We start from the raw sequence: 24,389 nt of genomic DNA, 5'->3' as shown, positions 1-24,389 counted from the left end.
CACCAGAGAGACGGCTACAGACGTTAAAGGATATTAAACAGTATGAAAGTTGTACTCTTTGTTGTACTCTTTTGTTACTCTACAATTTTTGCTCCTGGGAGCAATTACAAAAAATATCTCCCTTACAATTACTTAACATTACACGGTTAGTATGGTGGTTAATACATTGTATGTCTTCCAGAAAGTGAAATACAATCCGTACAATGCTTAGGCAGGCTGAGTATCAAACTATCGACCTGAGTTTGAAGAAGATTACTACACACGGCCAGAAATGCTCCAAGAAGTTCCGGTAGACACTTAGAAGTTTCTTGACGGGCTGCACTTCGTCGACCAAGTATGTCCCACACATGCCCTATCGGATTCAAATATCGGTAAATAGTCTGGTGAGAAGGCTGGCCGTTCCATACGGATGATATTCTCAGAATGAAGTCATTCCTTTACATATGCACAGTGAGGACTGGCGATTTCAACCATAAACACAAACTCTGCTCCCATGGCACACCTAAACAAACGTACATATTGTTCCGGAATGATGTCCCAATGACTTTGGCCTGTCATAGTTCCGATCTGAATATTCAGATCTGTTCTGGAGTCCAGTATAATTCCACCCCAAACGAGCAATCATGCACCACCGTAACAGTATAATTCAATGATATGGTGGTACCTGGAGTTCTCAGTATCAAATTCCGATGTGAATCAGACTGCAAGTTAGACCGGGACTCGTCGGACAACATCACACAAGCCCAATGAACATTGCATGTTCTCTACTTCAGGCTAACCACTCCCGTCATGATCAATTTTTAAATGCAAATAACAATGTACTGCTAGACAATAATACAATTTCTGAAAATCAATTAACATAAAAACGTATGTTAAAGCAAATAATGAATCGTCAAAATTGAGCTGTTAAAGTTTCAGCACAACTTTACAACATGACTTATATGCAAGCTTTGTAGACAATTTTATAGTTCTTAATTAATTCTGATAGTAAACAGATCATGTTTACAAAAATGACCGGTGGTAGTACTTGTAGTGCTCACTGGAGTCACAATTTCCATCACGACTGTTGTAAGTTTCCTAGTTATGCCAGAATGTTGTAAGTTTTCTAGTTGTGTGTGGGGCTAATATCTGCTTACTTAGAGTAAATACTAGGTGCCCCTCCTTTCTACATAACATAACATACCTTGAACCTGTCGTATCCGTGGCTGAAGATAGCTGACGAGACAAGTCGGATGTTGTGCTCCTTATGCTTCTTTTGGTAGTTACTGTCAAATACTGTCGTCATTCGGCGTCGTAACTCGGGAGCGACCTTTACTGTCACGTTTACTGACATTTCCATCACTTTCGAATCGTTTCCAAGTTCCTCGGATACTTCCATCTGTGTACGCCCACTTCCAGTCGGCGGATAATTCTACCACGTATAAAATCTTTTACATGTCATAACTATTCGGTTGTGGCACTGAGCGGCTTACAGAATACTTTCGAAAAATTTTACTTCTTTGCTGCCATTCTTTATGTGCACTTCTCTTACATTCTTGTCACTGTGACGTACTACAGGCGTCATCTTATGCCTTCCTATAAGTATTGTATATCATTCCTGAAGATGTCTGCGATAATTCTACAGGTGAAATTTTTACTTAAGGTTTCGATTTCTATGCAATTCTGAATTATCCTTAATTTATGGTCATGAGTGCATATCTCCCCGATCTACCGGGCCGATTGACGAAATTATGTTTTGCTTGTCTCGCAAGCGCTACCGGAATAGGCCATGTATTAGATTTATATGTGGCATTGTTGTAACATAAATGTTTTGACACAAAATGGAACTCTTCTGAAATGGGAATGAATGAAATTTTCCGATTTTGTTTTCCATATTTGCGCAAATAATGCCCAAATATTAGATTTTTGTAAAAGTTTATGAGAAACTTACCCAGAAATTTAAAAATTTATCTTGGCGCACTTTTACAGATGGCGTTAAAAATAATTTACTTGGCGAAATTCTTAATCTAAAGCAACTTCGTTTACTTTCCCTTTTTCACTGTGCGCGAGGGAGATTAGCGTATCGTTCGTTTATAAGGTATTTCTCCCACCTTCTTGGCGTGGCTTCGTGATGTAGTAGTTCTGTACGCTGGGCCTGTATTCCAGAGATCCGTGGTTCGATTCCCGGCGAAGTTGCCGGTTGCTAAATTTTCATCTCTGCGGCTTTTCCAATTAACCTAATGTCTCTACACGTTTTTCAATTAATTTTAACTAAGTGCGTAAAGCACATGTGGCGTTATTATCACGTGCAACAAATATTCCATATTTCAAATTATCGTGCAGAATTGCAATATCTCACAGTAGTTATCTTTTAACTACTCAAACGTTCAATAGAACTTAACTCAAAACAGCTGAAGAAAGCTAATCCGCGAATTCGCTACAATCAACAAGAGCAGTTTTCTAAATAGCAACAAACTGAGTGACTTCAACGAACTGAGAGGTTTTCCTCCTTTTATAAGATTTTAAAATCGCGCGCGAGAATTTTCTCGTACTTTCTCGAAATCAAAAAGAGATATTTATTAAATGTTTAATGCACGCGCTCTTGTATTTTCAATTTTCCGGCTTAGCTTTCTTTTAATATTCGTCACGTGCTGCGCTGCGCGGGGAATAAAACCATTTAATTCATAATTGAACTAACATTAGCTTTTTAAATACCAAATTCGTAACACTGCCCCCTTCCCAAGGACTGCACGTCCCGGGCAGTACAATCCCTGGACAGGAAGCCAAACTTACAACTAAGGCATGAATACAATAATAAGCATTGCATTACAATAATAAACAACATGAACAATAAATGCAATAAATAAAACAAATCAAATGCTATCAAATACAAATCAAATACAAAATACACATTTAGAAACCAAAAGGACCATGGTCTTACACTATTTACAATTATTTACTTTACGTACTATGGCCATAGTAATGAGCTAACCTGTCGTAATGAACGACTTTAGGTTTAGAGTTCGAAGACTTACAGATCCGAACCACGACGTCAGTCAGTCTGTTTAGGACTGTGTGCGGACCATCTCAAGGTGACTGTAATTCAGGCCTGACTCCTTTTCGTCGAATCGGGTTCCACAACCACACCTTATCTCCTTTGTTCAATCTATGTCCAGTAGCTCTCCTGTTGTATCTGGACTTCACTTTCTCCGTCGCCAAGTTGACTCGCTTTCGTTCGGAACGGTGCATCACTTCAAACCGGGCCTGGACATCTTGGATATATTCCTCAAGCGATGAAGGGGCATCCGTAGGGCGACCAAACAGGAGGTCACTAGGCAGAGGAATGTCTCGACCGAAGACCATGTGGGATGGAGAATAGCTGGTAGTCTTGCGTTTCTTTTCGACCCTACTATGATTTCGTCAGCTTCCTGAGCTGGATCTTTCGGACAAGGCGTCGGCTTTTCCAGGCGATGATCCCTTTTGAAAATGGATCGTCATGTCCTCAGATGCTGAGAACAGCTTATTGTTTTTGACTTCTAAGGAAAAATTATATTTCCTTAAAACGTCCAATCCGAGTACACATGGATCTGTAATATCCGCCACATATGCCGTGTGATGGTAGGAGGCACTTCCAAACATGATGTTCACGTTTAACTTCTCAGCTATGTCGATCTTATCACCAGATGCAGTCTGAAGGGTAACACAGGATGGCGTCCAAATAAGTTTATCTCTAATCCATTGAGCTAAATCTCTCCGAATAATGGTAACATTAGCTCCTATGTCAATGATCATATTGAAAGGAACTCCATCGATGTGCCCATTGATGGACAGTCCGTTGCTGTTGCCACTCATTGTAGAAATCTTGAGAGCTTTAAAACAAGGTTTTTCATTCTCTGGCAACCTCCGTTCCTGGATATGGTCATTCATTTGTTTCCTCCGTCGTTGCTGGTAAATGGTCCCAATTTCCGTGCTCCGGGGTGTTCTGCTATTCCTTCGCACGTGCCCTTCAGTTCCACAGTTCCAGCACTTTGGTTTCTTGTCAATCCTTTTCCGTCTCATGGCATTTAATTGCCTGCTTAACCCGCCTCTCTTATTTTCCGTGCTCTTGGGTGTTCTGCAGTTCCTTCGTATGTGGCCTTCAACAACGCAGTTCCAGCACTTTAGGATTGGTTTCTTCTCACCAGTATTCCGTCTCAAGGCATTCACTAGTCTTATCAAGTCATCCATTTTATTATCTGTGCCCTGGAGTGTTCTGCAATGCCGTCGTATGTGCCCTTCAATACCACATTTCCAACACCTTACAGCCACATTTGTCTCACTCCTACTCCGTATCAAAGCGTCGACTTGTCTGGATAAATCATCTAAACGAGCCATCAATTCATCCACTGGCTCGTGGACTTGAGCAGCTCTGACTGGGTGGCGGTCTCGACGAGTGGCTTGCTGGGCTGCCTTGAATTTCATGGCGTACACTAAAGCGCTTTTCAAATCTTTAACATTCGCCATTCACAGTGCTTTCTGTATTTCAGTGTCCCGGATGCCATCGATGAAATATTGCAGCGAGAGGATTTCTCTTGTTTCTGTCGGGCACTCCGAAAAGGCGTGATGTGAACAGCAAATGCAGTCCTCATTTGCCTGAATTGTTCTTTCATCGCTCTTGTAATTGGCATTCAAAATCCCACTTCTGACACCAAAAATTGTTGCGTGCGTACGGGTTCGTTATGAAATGAATGCACAAGTCCGATGAAAAATGAACAAAAATTTATTATTATCGCAACAAATATGCTTAAATTTCCTCAAATTATCGTGCAGTATTACAATATCTCACAGTAGTTATCTTTTAACTACTCAAACGGTCAATAGAACTTAACTCAAAACAGCTGAAGAAAGCTAATCCGCGAATTCGCTACAATCAACAATAACAGTTTTCAAAACAACAACAAACTGAGTGTCTTCAACGAACTGAGAGGTTTTCCTCCTTTTATAAGATTTTAAAATCGCGCGCGAGAATTTTCTAGTACTTTCTCGAAATCAAAAAGAGATATTTATTAAATGTTTAATGCACGCACTCTTGTTTTTTTCAATTTTCCGGCTTAGCTTTCTTTTAATATTCGTCACGCGTTGCACTACGCGGGAAATAAAACCATTTAATTTATAATTGAACTAACATTAGGTTTTAAAATACCAAATTCGTAACAATATTATAACTAACATTCCAAAAATGTTTTCGAAAATTTTATGCAAATTGGTAAAAACTCAAATTTTAAAAACAAATCTGAAAATAGCCGCAAATTTTATATAGATTGAACCTAAATTTCGAAATGTGAAAGAAAGAATCAAGCAAGTTGAGTTTAAAAAAAAAGAGATATTAATAAATATATACCGAATTCAAATAATTTTGAGGAGCTAACATTTTGAGATCTTATTTTTTAAAAACTAATCGTGCGACTTTTACAAAACTGGCAGTTTGCCATAATTTGAATAGTAGAATTGAAATATAGAAAAAGTCAGCATGCCATTTCAGAAAAAGTCGGATTTTGTATCAGAATACCTAAGTTAGAACATTGCTATATATAAATGTAATATATGTCCTACGTCGTGCTTTCCAGACATGAAAAATGAAAGTTACATGTTGTCAATCGAACAACATGTAACTAGAATTAGAACGGGAGATATAGCACTGCCCCCCCCTTTTTTTTTTTTTTTTTGTAAAAATCTAATTTGATATACATCCTATTTGGAAGTGAAAATGTTTCTTTGGAACACAACTTTTTTTGAAATACGACTTGAATTCATTGACTGACAAAGTGAGCGAACTACCCTTGTTAATCGCTTTGAGAAGAAGTTACGACTGTTCATGAGCATCAGTAATGCTTAATGCAGTAATGCCTAATCGTCTAATGCTGCTATTAACCAGCTATATAACACTAAAATGTCATGTAACATTTATTTTTCATGCAAATGCTTTACAAATTTGTTAACAGTAAGTTTTAAGAAAGTTAATGAGGATAGCCAAACAACAAAGAAAATGGTTAAGATCCCTATAAAAATGAAAAATGAGAATTTTGAAATGTATAAAGATGGCATGGGTATTCGGTAGTTGGCTAATTCATACCATATGTAGAGAAGGAGGTTATACAATTATGAAAATCAAAGACACAATGAAATCGGCTAACGTTGAGAAGCTGTGAAATCTATTAAGAGACAAAGATTAAGAGCTTAACTTAAGAGTATGCTGAGAGATTGCTTTTGATTTGGTTAACCAAAAGTCATTTATACACAGCACATATTTTATCCACTACGTTGTATTTCAATATTAAACAATGTTAGAAAAAAAAACATTAGGATTTTTACAGAAAATAATTAATTGCTTTTCTTTAATTTCTTATTGGAACAGTTCATTTGGTATACATAAAGTCTGGAATAAGTCTGAGGACTTGGAAAGGTTTAATGGCATGTAACCGATGATCAATTACTTATTCTTTCTACTAATTATAATCTCCATTACAAGTGGTTGAGACAATATGTAATTGAGACTCCTAATAAAATACGTTCTAATATGTAAGCAAGTAACTGTTTATCCAAGACATCATATTTTTTTTTTTTAATTTTAGAAATGTGTTACGGTGACTGTGACTGTGAGCATGAAGGAAAATGTATGTCCGGGAACTTTTGTAAATGTCCAGTTGGTACAAGTGGAGACAGATGTGCTATCGTGGACGGATGTACCCCAGAATTTGTCATGAAATGTGAATCCGAAGACGGGAAATGTAAATTCGATAAAAATGTACCAGAAAAATTCTCTTGTGTGTGCAATGCAGAGAAAAAGGTATTTAATGGAGAAAAGTGTGTTGGTAAGATAATGCTTTCCTTATTTGAAATTTTATTGTATGCTACTTTTGATAATCTAAAGAAACTTATGATTAAAAAAAGAAAGCAACTTTAGTTCATTTTATTATGAAGTAAAATCAAACTAGTTTTTAAAACTTTCCTTAACCGAAAGAAAGCAGGAAAGTACGATTTAATCAATGAAAGTGAAAAGCAAGATCTTCCAGTTTTTTACAATCATAGTTTATATATTTAGACATAAATACCTGTTTTGTAATAAAAATATATAAAGTATACGTAAAGATAGTGAATCTGAAAAGAAATTTAACTTTAAGAGCTAATTTTGACCTATTTTTTATTGATTGACTAATAAAGATTTAGGTGGAGTTATTTGAAAGTCGTTATTTTAAAAATGAAGAAATATAAGAACATTCAGTAAAACTAAAGGAATACTGATACGTTTCTTTATGCGAAATGTAATATAATTAACATTTTTAAAAAATAGCAAGTCTAACATGTGTTACTGTCTATTTATAAAAATGGCCCTGACACAGCAGATGAAGAATTTAAAAACGATCAGGAAAGGTAAAGGAGAAATATAAGTCAAATATGAGAATTAAAAAATACTCAGTAGAAGATCACTCTACATTTTAAATAACAAAGTAATGAAAATTTATTGGTCTTTCATGAGAAACCAATCCCTTGCAGTATATTTTTCATGTCAGTACGCTTCGTATTTGCGATAAGCAATATACCTATTAAAAAGTAATTGCGTTGAATTTTTAATCAAATATCAGACTTTTTGTGAAAAAATATTTTTACTAATTCCTTTGCAAATAAATATTCATATAATTCTAGAGTTATGAATTAAATACACTCTTAAATTAATGTTTTATTAAATGGAGTTTAAAGATTATGTTTTATTGGAGAGAAATGTGTAACATTCCAATTAATCCTTTGAAAACCGAAACGCCCGAGAAGACCTTTCATTCAAACGACGACAACCACCCAAAACGGCCGAGAGTGCGATGTTGTTTTCTTCCCTTCCTCTAAGGTATGCAGTAGTAGAAGCAGTTACTCCAAATGCATTGTATAAATTTATTGCTGACAGCTTGTCTAAAAAAAATTAATTTGTAGATTTTTATCTTTAAGTTTTACGTGACATTTGAAATCTTCACACTTTTTGTACGTTAATGGCGGGGAGGGGAGATTGCTGTGAATCTTGAAAATCATTTCAGGCGTTTCTATATTTTAAGCATACAGTTTAGCTGAGGCTTCGGTTTTCTAAGGGTTAAAGTAAGATTTTGAAAGTATGTTTCGTAAAATGAAAAAATAAAATTACATTTCATTGAAATATGAGTTAAAAATTTTATCCAATTTTAGAAAAGTGCTACGAGGATTTTGACTGTTACCATGAAGGAGTGTGCACAGAAGAAAAGTTTTGCAAATGTGTACCGGGAACAAGTGGAGATAAGTGCTTTGTTGTAGATGGATGTACAAAGGATTTCGTTAAAAGATGCGAGTTTGCTGATGGAAAATGTAAATTCGATAAAAATGCGTCTGGCAAATTCTCCTGTGTTTGCATTGAAGAGAATAAAGTATTTAACGGGAAAAGTTGTGTTGGTAAGCTAAATCAATAGCTATATTTCAAACAGAGTTTGATGTTCGTTTTTAATTTTAACGATCTAGAAAGACAATCAAAACATTTTTTGCCTATTTGTTGAATTATATTTGAAATTTTTTACAATATAAAATTTGATTGATTCAGAACAGCAAGATATACAGCTCACTGTACGAAACTTGTATATGTTACCGCTAAAGTGCAGAAATCAGTTATTCTACATAATATCTAGGTGATGTCCAGATTAACTAGGGAGATCCTTTAAAATGCCGAAAATTGCCTCAGTTTTCAAAATACCTAGATAATTTGCACATTATCTATTAGTCACTTGTTAAAGTGAAAAGAAGATCTTTGCTAAAACAATAGCAATGTTTCTGTACGATTAAATTAACATAATGTTATTTATTTATTTTTAGATATCTAAAGAATCAAGTTAATGCAGTGAAGAAATCAACGAATTAGTTGATAGAATCAATCAAACGTTAAAGAAACAAACTTTAGAACTATAACGATACGGAAGCTGTTAATATGCACTTTACCAAGTAAACCACTTGATCCTCACGTTAATATAGCAAATCAGTTCATCTGCAGATTAGCTAGGTGATACGCACATTAGCGGCTTTCGAGTTTTATCGGTAACATATACACTACACAGGCTGAATCTGAACAAGTCAACAAAACTTTAGGGCGTGATAGAAGACACCTATTTGTCATAGAATGTATGGTCTGAATGCAAACGTAGAGCCGCTAGTTGGCATTGTAAATAAAGGTTCAGTTCTTGCCCTCAGCGGAGTTTTCTACCGTCGATTGCCGAGAGGATTGCTGGTTATATCAGCGACGAAATTTCCAGGGCGATGAATTGGTCGAGGTGGTACCAAAGGTTAGCACTTTATCGTGTGGGGCCATATGAAAAGCCTAATCTACGACTGCCCCGAAGAAACCAATTATGGATCTAGTCGCCAGGATCGCCGTTGATGCCGGTAATATTCGCGAAATGCCTGGTGTCTTCGCAAATGTGCATCAATCCTTATCCTGTAGGTGAGAAGCTCACACTACAGCTGGCGAAAGGACTTTTGAGTGATTTATATGAACATGTTCTGATAAAAAAATGTTTACTGAAGTACGTTCTCTCATTCTTGTGTTAATGTTTTAAATGGGGCAGTGGAAAACTACCCTTTAACTTCTAATCACCTGCATTCCGACCTTACATTCTGTGATGGCTGTTGTTCGTATAGCTGCCTTCTATCACACCCTAAGCTTTTGCCCAATTGTTCCGATTTGCCTGTATTTGGCCACACAATTCAATATATGCAAAACATTTTAACATATAATTCAGCAAACAATCAAATAAAAATAATGTATAGCATTAAAAAATAGACGAAATTCAAAATATAATTAAATGCTAAGAATAATTTTACGATATCAGGAACACCATTGCTTCTTTGAGTTGTTTATGCTAAATCTCGTGAAAGAGTTTGTGTTGATTAAATGTAACGTCAAACCGATTGCAATCAATGAAAAGGTACAAAAAAGCATTAAAGGTAGTTCTTATATAGCTGAAGATACCGCCGATATCTCTGGAAATTGTTCAGTAAGGAAGGATATGTATGCTTGGAGTTCTATATTCAGTGGTGCATCAGAGTAATGAACATTGGAACTGAGCTTAAGTCAATTACCTTTATGGGCTTTGACTATAAGAAATATATTTAGAAATTATATATTAAGAAAAAATGTACAGCGCCACGAATACTGTTGCTTTATACAGCTGATCAATTTAGATGTCTTTCCACAGTATTGTGTTAAAACGTGACATCAAACCAACTACAATGAACTGAAAGAAAGAAAGGTGGAATGATAGCTCCCGTAATAATGAGGATACCACAGATACCTCGAGAGTTTGTTCAGTAAGGATACTTGGAGTTCTATATTCAGTGTTGCTTCAAAGTAATCAGCATTGGAATTAAATTTAGGTCAATAGCCCTTATGAGCTTTAGCCCTAAAGAAAGTTAAGTTATGGCTGTTCTTGTTACGTGATATCTTAACGTATTTCTGTTATTCAGTTTTTGAGTCACTATTGCGCACACAGTGAATGCTCACCTATAATGATTCCAATTTTCATAGGAATAAAAATTATTAACTTCAGGATCTTATATCGAAAGGACATAGTGCTTTTCAAACAGTGCTTTGAAATTATTGTGTCTGTATGTGTGTACTGAGAATACGGCAAAGCACACTAGGGCTATCTGCCTAAGGGGAGGGATGCCTTTCGTGGAGGCCTTTCTAAGGGAAACTGGCTCGTATACACGTTACACATGGGGAAAACCACGAAAACGCCCATGCAGCCAGCCCGTTCACGGGATTCGAACCTCGGAACGAACTACCAGCGTTCAGAGATTTTACCGCTCGCCGCTGGTGGGCCTAAGAAATTATTGTGTCAACGTATTTTTTATGTACTAATGAAACTGCGAAAATTTATCTATTATTTGTATTTATTATCTATTATTTGCATTTTAGGTAATTAAGTAAGGAAACAATGATGAATTGCAATAATATGAATCATTATATTTTAAAAATATGCTGACTAGAAACATTTTGCATTCACGTATGGACATATAAAACAACTTTCTTAAAAGATCCCAAAATCTACATTCATTGCATATGACTCTTCAGCACTTAATGAAGCTGATGTATCTGAAATAATCTTTTAACGTAATTTTTCAGCTTTTTCAACAATCATTATATAAAGAAATATGAAGTTTACAATTATAGTTTTCAGACACTTCGAAGCCATTTCTTTCCGTTGATTCAAAAAGACTTGGTAAGACTGCCAAGGGAAAAAAGTCGAAACTTTCAATCTTCTGAACTTCCCTAATTCTCGTGCGATGACGACGGCAAACGTTACGATCGTTTGCCTCAGGAGGCAAAAGAGATCTAAATGAGGAGGACTGCTACGATCTCGTAATGCCTATGCTAAAGTAACAGACTGTAATACATGGATGATAAATTAACTACAATACTCATTTCCTTAAATGATTTAGTTACGATGTATTTAAAGACAGTGAACAAGTTTTAATACTGGTGAAAATTCAGGAAAATGAGGTAGCAAATTGTCTATTTGATTCCGACTTGCCTAAAGTCTTAATTCAAACGAGGAGAAATTCAAAATGCTTTCAAGAATACTTGCTAGTATTATTTTCATGGTCAGATTTTCGATTCCAGTACTTGATTCATCAACTGCAACTGAGCACTTTCAGTGTTTCTGATTGCTCGACAGGGATCCAAATTTCATTATTATTGATTAGATAGATTTTAAGTCAGGGATTTATAAAGCATTCAAATATTCTGCATCTTTGGGGATCCTTAGCCAAATATTACATCAATTATAGCATAAGTCGAGAAGATAACGAAAGAGAAAACCTTTAGCTGTACTGTATCTCTGTCGAGCTGAAAGGACTGAAGCACGTGACAGTTTACATTAGAAGCATTATAAAACAATTAATGTAGCAGTAGTAAATAATTCCTTGCAAGTAAATGATAATTAAGATTAAATGTAAATTTACTATAAAGAACAATTAACTACTATTAAGTAAAAATTTTACTTTAGCCTAAATTACACGCATTTATTAATTTCCAACAAATTTTTGTCGACCTTTAGAAATTGCGAGTGAATTCGTTCCAATGCTTTAAAATCAGGACAAAAGATGCAGAGGTTATATACATAACATTTTATACTTTTGAAAAAGAAATAAAGCATTTATACACGCAATACATACATATTACATATATGCGTAAATATAAAGCTGCAACTTCAAGTACATCATTCCATTTAAAATTCCGATAACCCTCGAATTACATATTGAATTTTTTTCCCCCAACAGATGGTAAAAGAAGAATTCTCTTTTCATTTTAGAAAAATGCCATGGCGATTCTGATTGTGAAAACGGGGGTATGTGTAACGCAGAAAATTTCTGTGAATGTGAAGTAGGTACAAGCGGAGATAAATGTTCTATAATCGATGGCTGTACAGATAGTTTCAAGCAAAAATGCATATCAGGTGACGCAACGTGCATATACGATAAAACCGCTCTCTCGAAAGCTTCTTGCTTTTGCAATCAAGCAAGCAAAGTATTCAATGGAGAAAACTGTGTTGGTAAGTTACTTGAAATTTGATTAAACTGTATAAAAATATGTTAACCTAGCATTTGTTAAGAAGCAAATGCATTAAAACGTTTTCAGTTTTTACCATAGTATCTAGTTAAATGTAAGTAATAGTTAAATGTAAGTTAAATGTTCCAGTAAAGCGTCAAATAGTTGTTTATTCATAGTTTACATAGTTGTTTATTCATAGTTTACATAGTTGTTTATTCATAGTTTACATAGTTGTTTATTCATTCACTACTTAACTATTTATTCTGAAATTAAATATTTATTACTAAATTTAACTTTGTGGGAGTTTACGAATCAGGCGATGTTCATTGATACACCGTCAACAAATATTAGCACATGTTTGGCTAATGTAGTTTCGAGGTTTGACAGGCCGAATTAATAGATTGGTTTGATTTCCGTTGAGAACTGCTTAGTAAGAAGACTCAAAATCACGTCAAACAAATTATTATTCTTTGCAACTTATACCTGCCTCCATATGAATTTTGCTGTTAATCTTGCAATGCTATGCAAGATTTCCCTTCTTTCATTTTCAGGTTTAATTCTAATACTGAAATGCAGAAAATGGAGTGGCCGATTTTAATTACGATTGAAAAAAATCTGACAATAAAAAGTCGAGTAACATCTGTTGACGTAGTCTCCAGCAGTATCGATGTTTTTCTCCAGTGTATGACAAAGTCGTTCATACCACATTTGTAAAACATCACTGTTTTTGGAGGGATGTCCATTGCCCTATGAAATGATACGTCATTGGCAAACAATTTCTTACCTCTCCCCAATAAACTCCTCCAGTAATGACCAATTGGCACCTATTACAGAAATTTCAGGGGAGAATGGAAAATAAAACACAACTTCGTACTTCGAATTGTTGTTTATTTATGACTGAGAACGACGTATGTGGTCAGGCGTTGTTCGGAAACACTACGATTCTATGCCTGTTAACATATGTTAGCTACTTAAAACACAGTTTTTCAAGCGTTTGCTATATATTTTTATAATACCGAGTTGCTTTTATCGTATCACATTATGGAAAGAATAACCAGCACCATCAGAATATCCCCCATACAGTAAAAAACAATATCTTTGGATGCGAAACTGCCTTTGCCATTTTTCCTGAAACATCTTTATCTTCCAATAACTGGAATTGTCCTGAAATATCTTTCACTTCCAGTAACTGGAATTGTCCCTGAAATATCTTTCACTTCCAATAACTGGAATTGTCCCTGAAATATCTTTCACTTCCAATAACTGGAATTGTCCCTGAAATATCTTTCACTTCCAGTAACTGGAATTGTCCCTGAAATGTCTTTCACTTCCAGTAACTAGAATTGTCCCTGAAATGTCTTTCACTTCCAGTAACTGGAATTGTCCCTGAAATATCTTTCATTTCCAATAACAATGAAATACCAGCACGACTGTCACAAATATACATTTCTCATTTTGAGTTACATTTACTGCAAGAACGTTTCTTCTTTACATCTTTCTAAGATAGAAGAATGCACTTCTAAACATTATACTTAATTTTCATTAATGAGGTTGTGAAGCATCCATTTGTTGAGCTTCCGTACTTTCGTTACTGCCAAGTGTCGTGAAATATCCAGAAGTCGAGCTTAATTATTTTTCTGTTATTATGATGTGCTCTGAAGCATTGTGTAATGTACAGTGTGGGCTAACTCGCATACAGTTTCTCGTGGGTATGTTTCGATTTGGCATTCTTTACTAGCTTCAGATATCCTCATAGAAAATCTTCAAAGCAACAGCGAAATGATTTTATCATCGAATGTTTACAGATCTTTTCTACTGCCTAATTAAATTTGCTAAGGCTTTAGAAGCTCAAAACGAAAAGTTTTAGAATTTTCCAATTTGGACACGTAAAGGTATAGCAACCTTAAATAACTGGATTCTACAACTGACTTGATATGTACAGTATTCAATGGTAATGCTCGTTGAAAAAGAAAACACATACATCAACGAAATAAATGCAACAAATGCATTTCCCACAGGTGACGTTGCCAAATGACATAATAATTTTGCATAAACCACAGGGTTTTTCTTTTCTTCTAACACTTTGAGAAACCTGTCATTCAACGCACATTTCATTTGAAACAACTCAAAATTTTGTCTGCATTTATTAATATGACATTTCTTTGGTAACAGTTTTACAGCATGAAAAAGTGGAACACATGTGGGTTTTTATCAATTTAAAAAATTTTCGCGGTTTTTCAAACTTAAGATTAAATGAAATCAAAATCACGCGATTTTTTAATCAGTATTCTGTTTCATTTCTAGTCACAATTAATACACGCATGTTGCAAAACATTATAAAAATTATCATGAAAGAAAAAAGTTGGCCAAAGAAATTTCTGTTTCAGAAAAGTTAAAAAAAATGGAAGTGGATTAGCTCTAACTAATATGAATTTGACGTTGAAATAAAAAATGACTCTCTCTCTACATTATCTTCACTAAAATATTAGCAAATAAATAAATAAAAATAAATAAGAATTCAAAAACTTTTCTATAAGAATCAGGAACTGTTTCTAAGGTTGCCATTATGCTTCAAGAAAGTAGATCAATATGTGGCATTGTTGGCAGTGTATCAGCATGTGCCAGCTATTAGCAGTGTAAGCACTTTACGTATTAGCCAAAGTAGCACTTTAACCTGTTCAGAACCAGCGTCGCGTATACGTAGATTGAAAAAGGAACTATATATTTGAATTCTTAAATGCCAGTAGATAGTGCTTAATGGTAACGGTTTTCACATCAGTTAAGTCACGTGGCTTTTGACGTTAATGTATGAACATCAGTTTCTGTTCTGTGCTTCTGGTTTTCGTAGATATACTGATGTAAACAAATTGGGAATCGCAGCTCTTTAAGTTAAAGGAATACCGTCGTGTTTGTTTATTTCGTTAGGAATTTCGTTGTTTTGTTGTCTTCGTTTTCATTATGTGCCTTTTTAGTTATTAGAATATGGGGAAATGCATCCAGCTCAATGTTTTCTTTTCCCTGTTTTTTTTTTTTTTTTTTTTTTTTTTTTTTTTTTTTTTTAGTTTGTTAGGTAAATGGGGTAAAATGCATATAGCTGACTACAACGGGTGTAACGCCGTGATGAAAGAACTTATACCCTTTTTATATTTTTTTAAAACTTAACATATACTTTCTTGGGTAATTAAAAAGTAACTTTACAGCATTATCACAGAAGTGGGATATCAGCTATTCCGATGCGTGATGCATCTTAATTTCTCCGCATATTCACGACGAAAAAAGTTGCCATTGTCCTGTGTGTCGATTCTCGTTTTGAATTATTCCACACGCAGCAGAATCATTAAATTAGAATTTAATTACCTACAGATAATTATTGCTTAATTTTCTTTTACATTTCATATTTGTAATTTTGTTTTTATGTGTATAGTATTTGTAAACATGGTTATTGTTATAATTTTAGTATTTCACATGTTCCATTTATTTCTATTAATGTAATATTCTTTAGATTAATATATATTAATAACTATTGTATTACGTACGTAACTTGAAAAATTGAGGTCATTATATTAAAATGCTGATTTTATATGAATTTTTTTGTGAAAGTAGACCTAACTTCTAAAAATGCGTGGGCCGGTGGCGGCGTTCCATTTCAGGGGTTTCTGTTCCATGGTTGCGCTTCGTTCTTCGCACGCTGGTTCTCAAGGGGTTGAGTTCAAGGTATATGAATTTAATTTGGTAAATCTTTACATTATGGTAACTTGGCGATTTTTTGGCGAAAATTTGGCGACCAACCCTGCTACAGCAACCTGCTAGTTTTGTTTTGGACGCCATTTTATTTTCACGAAGTAAAGGCATGTTTTTATTTTTACTCAACATTTTTTCCAACAATCTGCTAGCCGAATTACGCTTATACTAGAACTTTTATGGAACAAAAATGCTTAATCATGACGAAGATTAGGTGCGAAATTGGGAGAAAGTGCAGAATCGCAAACTGCTTGCCGCGTTTTTAAGAATTGCACATACACGGTATCCATGTACACGTCGACCTATTTTCACTTAAAGAAACATTCCAGAATTGCACAAAAATGGCATTGCGCACACTCTTGACTTTGTCTATGTACACATCGACCTATTTTCACTTAAAAAGTTAATGAAAATTGACAAAAATCCAATTCTTGTTACTCTTGTAAAAAGCGCCAAACAAATAAGTGGGCGATTCTGCACTTTAGCAGCGAAATTGTTTCTAAAGTACTTATTAGCTAAAATCACGATCGGAATTTTCCGAAAAATGTCACATGTCTCATAATCTCTCATTTCTCTGAGACAAAATAATCTGTGATTCAAACTGTGTACTTCTCGGTTTATTGCTAAAGTCCTAGCTAGTAACCTTTATTGCCTTCCAATTGCACGAAGGAGTCTGCGATCAACTATATTTCTGTGTCAGCTAGGTACAAGTGGAGATAAGTGCTCTATCGTGGATTGCTGTACTCCAGAACTTACTTGGAAATGCAAGCTATATGATGCAAAATGCAAGTCCGATAAAAGTGCTGCTCATTTCTAGTCACAATAAGTACACGTATGTTGGAAAATATAATAAAAATTTTCACGAATGCTAAAAGCTGGCCAAAGAAATTTTTGTGAGAGAGAAGATTAGAAAAGAGACGCATATACGCTTAGCTCTAATTAATATCAATTTGACATTGAAATAAAATAAGATTCTTTCTCTCCACTTTCCCTAAACTAAACGATTAGCAAACAAATAAATAAAAATATAAATAATAAAAACTCAAACAACTTTCTAGAAGAAATCCTAACTGTTTCTAGCGTTGCCAGTATGCTCCCAGGAAAGTAGTGTAATAGACAGTATTGTTGGCAGTGTATCTTCGGGTGCCAGCTCCTAGCCAAGTACCATTTTATGTTCAAATTATATGATTTTCCTTTTATCCAGCCAAGTGAATGTAATTTCTCTAATTTAGAAAGCTGTTACGACGATTCTGATTGCAAACACGAAGGAGTCTGCAATCAAGAACATTTCTGCAAGTGCCAGTTAGGTACAAGTGGAGATAACTGCTCTATCGTAAATGGCTGTACTCCTGAACTTACTTGGAAATGCAAGCTATATGACGCAACATGCAAGTTCGATAAAAATGCCGCTAGGAAAGCTTCTTGCAAATGCAACGAAGAAAATAAATTATTCAATGGAACAGGATGTTTTGGTAAGCAAACATTTTAATTGTATAATTAAAGTAAGTTATAAGAAGAATATTTTTAAAACAACTAAGGCTACTAAAAGTTTACTGCTTCCTTTAATTAGTATCTTGGTTCTTAATGCAATGCAATATATTAACTAAATCAACATCTCCTATTCAATATTTTTTGCAAAGCAATGCTGTAACATAAATAATAATAATGTACTGCAATGTTAGCATGTATGCATGAACGTAAAATAGGTTTAAAAGATTTTCAGATAAAAATGTGTATAATTTAATAAGCTGTAAAAGAAAGCCCTATGGTGTCCACATCAAACGAATTTTTTTCTTTTTAATTTGTGTACGAAGTTTACCATTTTAGTCATAATTAAAGCTCTGTTAAATAGTTATCTCAAGATGCAATTATAATGTAATTACTTAATAGAGTTTCAATTATATCTAAAAAATTACGCAATTTGGTAATTATTATATATTTCCAGTACCTTGTCATGATAACGAATGTAAAAATGGCGGTACTTGTACCGGAGAGGGAAGTCTGAAATTCTGCACATGTTTGCCAGGAACTGCCGGTGACTTCTGCACCGAAATTATTGATTGCAATGAAACGAATTTCTGTGGTACGGATAATGATGTCGCATGTACATATGACAATAAAACAGAGAGAGCAGTCTGTATCTGCAAGGAGGTTGGCAAACTGTTTGATGCCAGTAGGAAGAAGTGCACAGGTAAGTTTTAAAAATTCATTTTTCGCTTCCTTTTTCGAAAATAAAACCTAACCATTACACTGAATATTCCGAAGAAACAAAACAAGTGAATACAAGTTTCATTTCTTTAAATTATACTAAAGAATTACCTTATATATTATATATATTTTATTAAAATATTTTATAATTAATAATTTTGCATATCTAAATTGACAATTTTATAATGTTATGATTCTAAATGCAAAGGTTCTTCAGATAATGGGCAGAATACTAAGGAAACAGTTTGAATGCTAAGACTTTCTGCGTACAAAATGCACCTTTTTATGTTATCATTTAGATCAAAATTTCCACTTGAGAAGATGTGCATTATACACTGCTGGCCACCCAAATTGCAACAACAAGAAAGACAAGAGATATCACAACAAAATTTATTTAGTAGATAACATGTTGACCAAGTATCAAATGATTAAATTTATGATCTTCTGTGAAGTGTGGTTCCTTTCAGAATTAGTAGCCAGAGTAGCCGCCATTGTTGGAGATCACTGCTGCCACACGCCTCGGCATTGATTCAAAGAGACTTTGGATGTGTTCTTGGGGTACAGCAGACCAAGCAGTTCCCACACGTTGCCAAAGTAGATCTGGTGTGGCAGCTTGGGATGTAATCTAAGTCAGTTGTTCAGCAACTATGGACCACATGTTTTCTATCGGCGAAAGTTCCGGAGGGCGGGCCGGCCAGGGAAGCAAATTGACAGAGAACCCTTGGACAATGCGTGCCACGTGGGGTCGCGCATTATCCTGCTGAAATATACCTGTGGGCAAGCCCTGAAGTTAAGGAACGACAACTGGATCCAACACCTCGGAGACGTAGCGCTGGCTGTTTAAAGTATCGGCAATGCGTACTAGAGCAGTTTAAGGGTGATATTCAATACCGCCCCACACCATAATACCCAGTGCAGGACCAGTGTGGCGGTGGATAACGCAGCTGTTCAGCATCCTCTCTCCACAGTGTCTCTAGGTTCGAATCCGACCATATTGGTGTTGCAGACAGAAACGTGGCTCGTCAGTAAAGACAATTGCATTCCATTCTGCCGTTCACATCCTTCTTCCATCGCACCATTGGCGGCGGAGACGTCTGTGGTTCTGCGGCAAGGGTAGACGAAGCAATGGACGTCTTGCGGACAGACCACTCTGCTGTAAACAGCTTCGAATGGTACACGCAAACACTGGATGATGCGTTACAGACTGAATGTGCTGTGCTATGGTTCGTGATGTGACTGAGCGATCCGTCACTGCGATGCGCACAATGTTCCTGTCATCACTTGAAGGGGTGCACTGAGGTGGATGCGATCGAACACGTCGGTCCGTCGTAACCTCCTGCATCTAACGGTCACATACCCGCATTACAGTTGTTCGGTTTTTTGTGCAACACGATTACCAATTTTCCTGAGAGATAATCCCCACTCTCGGTAGGCCACTATCCTTCCTCTGTCGAACTCGGATACTTGATCAAACGATAATCGCTGTTTACTACAAGGCATAACTGATCGGGTTTTTTTTTTTTTTTTTTTTTTTTTTTAAAAAACTACAAGAAAAACACAATTGCCGAACTTGAAATCGTCGAAACGTCCAAGCCTTAAATAGCGCTTTGAAGTGGAGCCACAGGCGCGCGTGATGTACGTCTGCGCTGAAATTGTATTGCATATCTCACCTCCGCTAATGCATGTTGTAAATTTCATGTTATTTGCATGCTTCCTTCAGGGTGTTGCATTTACGGTAGCCAGCAGTGTACGTTAATAATGCAGATGTCAAATTCATGTGTATGCATTTAAGGGCAAAATTCGCTGAAATACCAGCAAGCGTTTTTACGCAATTATGTACAAATTTAATATCATATACCCTTTTACCAATCTGTAATAATATTTACCAAAAAAATATATATAATTTTCTTTTCTTTTTTTTTCCTAATTTTGGTGTGGGGGAAGAGTATATCTAGATAGGAGACATGTATTGAAAGACAGACTAAATCAGTAATTGTTTTTCGTATTTAATTATGACTTCTGCACATACGTTTGCAGAAATTTTGTTGTTGTTGATCTTTGGTTTTCTGTATAAAAAATTAGATTTTTCATGTATAGGATGCATTGCTTTGAAGATTTTCAGCATTGTTCTTATCAGTGTTTTACCTAACATCGCTACGATTAAATAAGCATTCGTTACTTTTAAGTTAAGATGCTTTGGATCGTTTCACTAAGGAGTAAATCTTCGTAATTGTGAAAATGGAAACGTGAAAGTTTCATGAAATTTTAAGCTCTAGTAAATTACAATAATTTACAGTCAGTTACGTTTGCATTTTACTTGAAGGTATTTAAGCAATATATTTGTACCCCTCCTGCTCCACAATAGTAATAAATTTCATTGTTTGATATTCTTGCATTCCAGAGTGCAATTGTGGACCAAACGGAAAATGTTCACTTGATAACCATGGAGAGAAAACTTGCAACTGTGATAAGATGTACAAAGAGTTTGGAGGAGAGTGTAAAGGTAATTGTGCTTAATTTCTAACAGGTATTTTTAATTGTTTTTTTTCTGTTCTCTTGCTTCTTGAAATTATCGGCAAATTGGAGGCATATACAGCTTAAATTACACATCAGGGTCAAATACGGTTACAGTTACATACAAGGGTAAATTACAATTAACCAGTTGCAATACCAATTACAGTTATAGAGAAATGTGACCAAATGTCGCCAAGTGGTCTCCATTTTTGTCGATTTTAGCGATTTCTTGCCATATTATCCGTTTAGTCTTTTATCTCAATGTTAAATAGACTTGTGCCCGGATTCTTATGTTTCCGGCAGAACTTCGTCTCTTTCTAAAAAATACTACAATTTCACATATAATTTCGCTAAAATTATTTACATATATACAAATTTCATAATAATATTTATGCTGGTTTACCCTTTACCCCTACAGTGCGTCAGCTGATAATCTTAGAAAGGTCGCAATAAGATCTTCTAGTTACTGTACTCTTAAGAAAATTAATTATATTCGTTCATTTATATCTATTTTCATCCAAAGGTGATTTATTTTGTTTTGTGCTAATAATATTTCTGTGAATCTGTGTTATTGTGTTATCCTTTGAAAGTTTTTGAATTAAAATAACTGTTTTGAATGCATTCAACTATGCTTCTGTAAATGTATACCATTGAAACTTTTTGTACTATTCTGCGTTTGTTAAATTAAAAAAAAATATTACGTTTCTGTCTGCTTGTATACGGATTACATATGGCATTTATAATTTTATCCGTATAACTGCATACCCACATCCTAACGTTCGTCAGCTTCACGAAAACGTAAGTTTATTTACTTCTATTTATCGTCCTTATGTTAAGTTACACTTTACATATGAGACTTTTTATGTAACTGCGTTTACGTGTTGTTATTAGCAGCATAAATTTTCTATTAGTTCCTTTTCATAAGTAATCCCTGTTTTGCGCTCCTCTTGGCTTTTATTGCGCATTCACGTAATTTTAATCACTATTGTTGTACTTTCTTTCCATATTGTATTTTTTAGTTTGTGTTGCAATGTGTTTTTCTTTTCTGTGGGCTATATTTTGTTATATGTTTCAATATTACTGTGAGATAAATTTACTGTGGGATACTTTGTAGATTAAACTGTTAATTCAATCACTCTGTCGATATAAAATATACGGATTTAACTGCGAATATATTATATAGATTAGAGGGTTTTTTTACAACACTCTATATTTTGTGATATTTTTATATATCGATATAAAATATACGGATTTAACTGCGAATATATTATATAGATTAGAGGGTTTTTTTACAACACTCTATATTTTGAAAATTATGTAAGCATATAGGATTTTACAAGAGTAAATAGCGTCCAAATATAAAATTATTAATTATTTCATGAAGTTTTGATCTCTGTTAACATCTATATTTCCTCTTCTATTTTCGTACGTAATGCCATATTCCCCATGTTGTGCGGATCATGCGTCCTTCTTTTCTATACTTCTGCAATTTAGTTTTGTATACCTCCATTCTTCGTACTGTTTGTTACTCATCAATCTATGCACATCATCTGCCGAGATGGTATTGTAAATCCTGATGGCTCAGTTGTTGGACTCTCAGGGATGCCTAGTCTAGAAAGAAATTCCCATTCGCTCTTTCAGCATCAATGATCATATGTGTGCTGTTTTTTAAGAATCTTTAATAAAAATTAAGATACTATACAGTGGTTATCATTAATTAAAGTTGAATTCCCAAAATGACTGTTACTCAAAAGGTTACATGTAGAATTTAATGACCCAGACCCACAGTATACCCCACATAGCAAGATATAAAATAACAAAAAAAGAAATTACCAGACAGTTACAGTGTTATAGTAATTAGCATACGTATAAAATAAAGAAATCGGATGTGTCAGTTTAGTATAAGAAACTTATATTCAGTATGGAGTATTATCTCCATACTGAATATAATTGCTCTTGCAAAGCAGTTCCAAGCACTGAATTGTTTGCTGCTGAAGATCCACGAACACTAGACTGCACAGGGCTCGTTGCCATCCTGTGGCAGTCACCTATTGTCACCTTGTAGCAGTCACCCATCTACTTATCACATATTGTCCCGGTATAAGGGCAGAACATAAGCATCTAGGATGTCATCTCTATAGGCCTGAGTATTCATGGTTCCACGTGAAAAGACGCGGAGGTCTATGAGTTCATCCAAAGATATACCACTCCAAACATAGACAGTACCTCTTCTGTATATTTCTCTTTCACGGATGTTTGATTAATAATTGAATGATAACAGCTTCCAAGTTCTCTCCAAATCGAATAACGCCTACTATCGCTTTGGAGGCTAACCTGAATTCATCCGTACATGGAAAAAGCCCTCCGGTAATTAGCTGTCCAGTGACATGTTAACGTGCCCACCTGAAATTTTCCCTTCTACCACGTGACGTGAGCAGCATGCAAACGGCTAATCACCTCGTGTGCAGACCTCCTTCGTGAAGCGTTTGCACACAATTGACGTTTGCTGAAATGAACTTTCAGTCATTTCAGCAAAGGAGGACCTGATATGAGTCGGAGTTGAGGTTCTTTTGGTTCGTGTGTGTCAGCGCTCATCGTAGGGCTTGGCCATCCTGGGCTGAACCTTTTGGATTCCGAGTCTGTGGTTAGAAATTGTTGCCAAACTCTATGAACCGCAGAAGGACTCACATTTAGTCGTCTGGCCACTTCTCACTTTCTCATGTCTCTAGTCTTCCAACAGTTCTCCATCGCAATTTTTCGGAAAAAATGCCTATAGTTCATTACTATAAATGAACTATCCCAGATTTCTTATCTCAGTAACACAGCGAAATTTGCAGGCTTGCTGTGAAATATACAATTTTATTCCCTTGGCAGATGTTGCATTTTGATTGCAACGCCACTAATTTGCATACTGTAGGTTTACTTAGCAATTCTTATTTGATAACATATTTATATTTTGTACTTATTGGCTTATTTTTGAACGAGTTACCGCTCTTTTTGTGATTTCCCCTTAATTTTTGGAAACCAGTGTATTATAATGCTGCTTTTTCATTTCTTTAAATAATATAACATGTGGAAGTGCAAATTTATTTGTAAATTAATTATAATTTCAAAAATGTCTATTTATTATTTGCAGGATGCTACTGTGGACGGAATTCAGATTGCCGTTTCGATAGCTATGGCAATAAAGAATGCTATTGTCCAAATGGCTATGCACCATACGAGGGTATTTGCAGAAGTAAGAAAAGACCAAGTGTGTTTTTATGAATATAAATTTGAATATCTTCATTTTTAGCATATCCAAAGAATGAATCATGTATCTTCGACAGCTTTGGCCAGACGGCTTTTAGGA

At 35.2% G+C, this 24,389-nt stretch overlaps 1 protein-coding gene across 3 annotated transcripts in view; it reads left to right on the top strand.

Annotated features, from left to right (window-relative positions):
* The window catches only part of LOC118199319 (uncharacterized), a 101,209-nt gene that overhangs the window by 37,688 nt on the left and 39,132 nt on the right, over positions 1-24,389 (top strand). For all 3 annotated transcript variants that reach the window (XM_085827164.1, XM_035371145.2, XM_035371147.2), the window contains 7 exons: positions 6,591-6,830; positions 8,188-8,427; positions 12,336-12,575; positions 17,548-17,787; positions 18,261-18,506; positions 20,925-21,026; positions 24,174-24,275. In XM_085827164.1, the coding sequence (XP_085683290.1) occupies positions 6,591-6,830; positions 8,188-8,427; positions 12,336-12,575; positions 17,548-17,787; positions 18,261-18,506; positions 20,925-21,026; positions 24,174-24,275 (1,410 nt within the window). The remainder of the gene's footprint in view (positions 1-6,590; positions 6,831-8,187; positions 8,428-12,335; positions 12,576-17,547; positions 17,788-18,260; positions 18,507-20,924; positions 21,027-24,173; positions 24,276-24,389) is intronic.

This window comes from Stegodyphus dumicola, chromosome 11 (assembly GCF_044657685.1).
Source record: "Stegodyphus dumicola isolate Sdum_Otavi_A_Nest chromosome 11, ASM4465768v1".
Classification (NCBI taxonomy): Eukaryota; Metazoa; Arthropoda; class Arachnida; order Araneae; family Eresidae; genus Stegodyphus; species Stegodyphus dumicola.
Note: the sequence above shows the minus strand (reverse complement) of the source record. Positions and strands in the feature narration are given on the sequence as shown.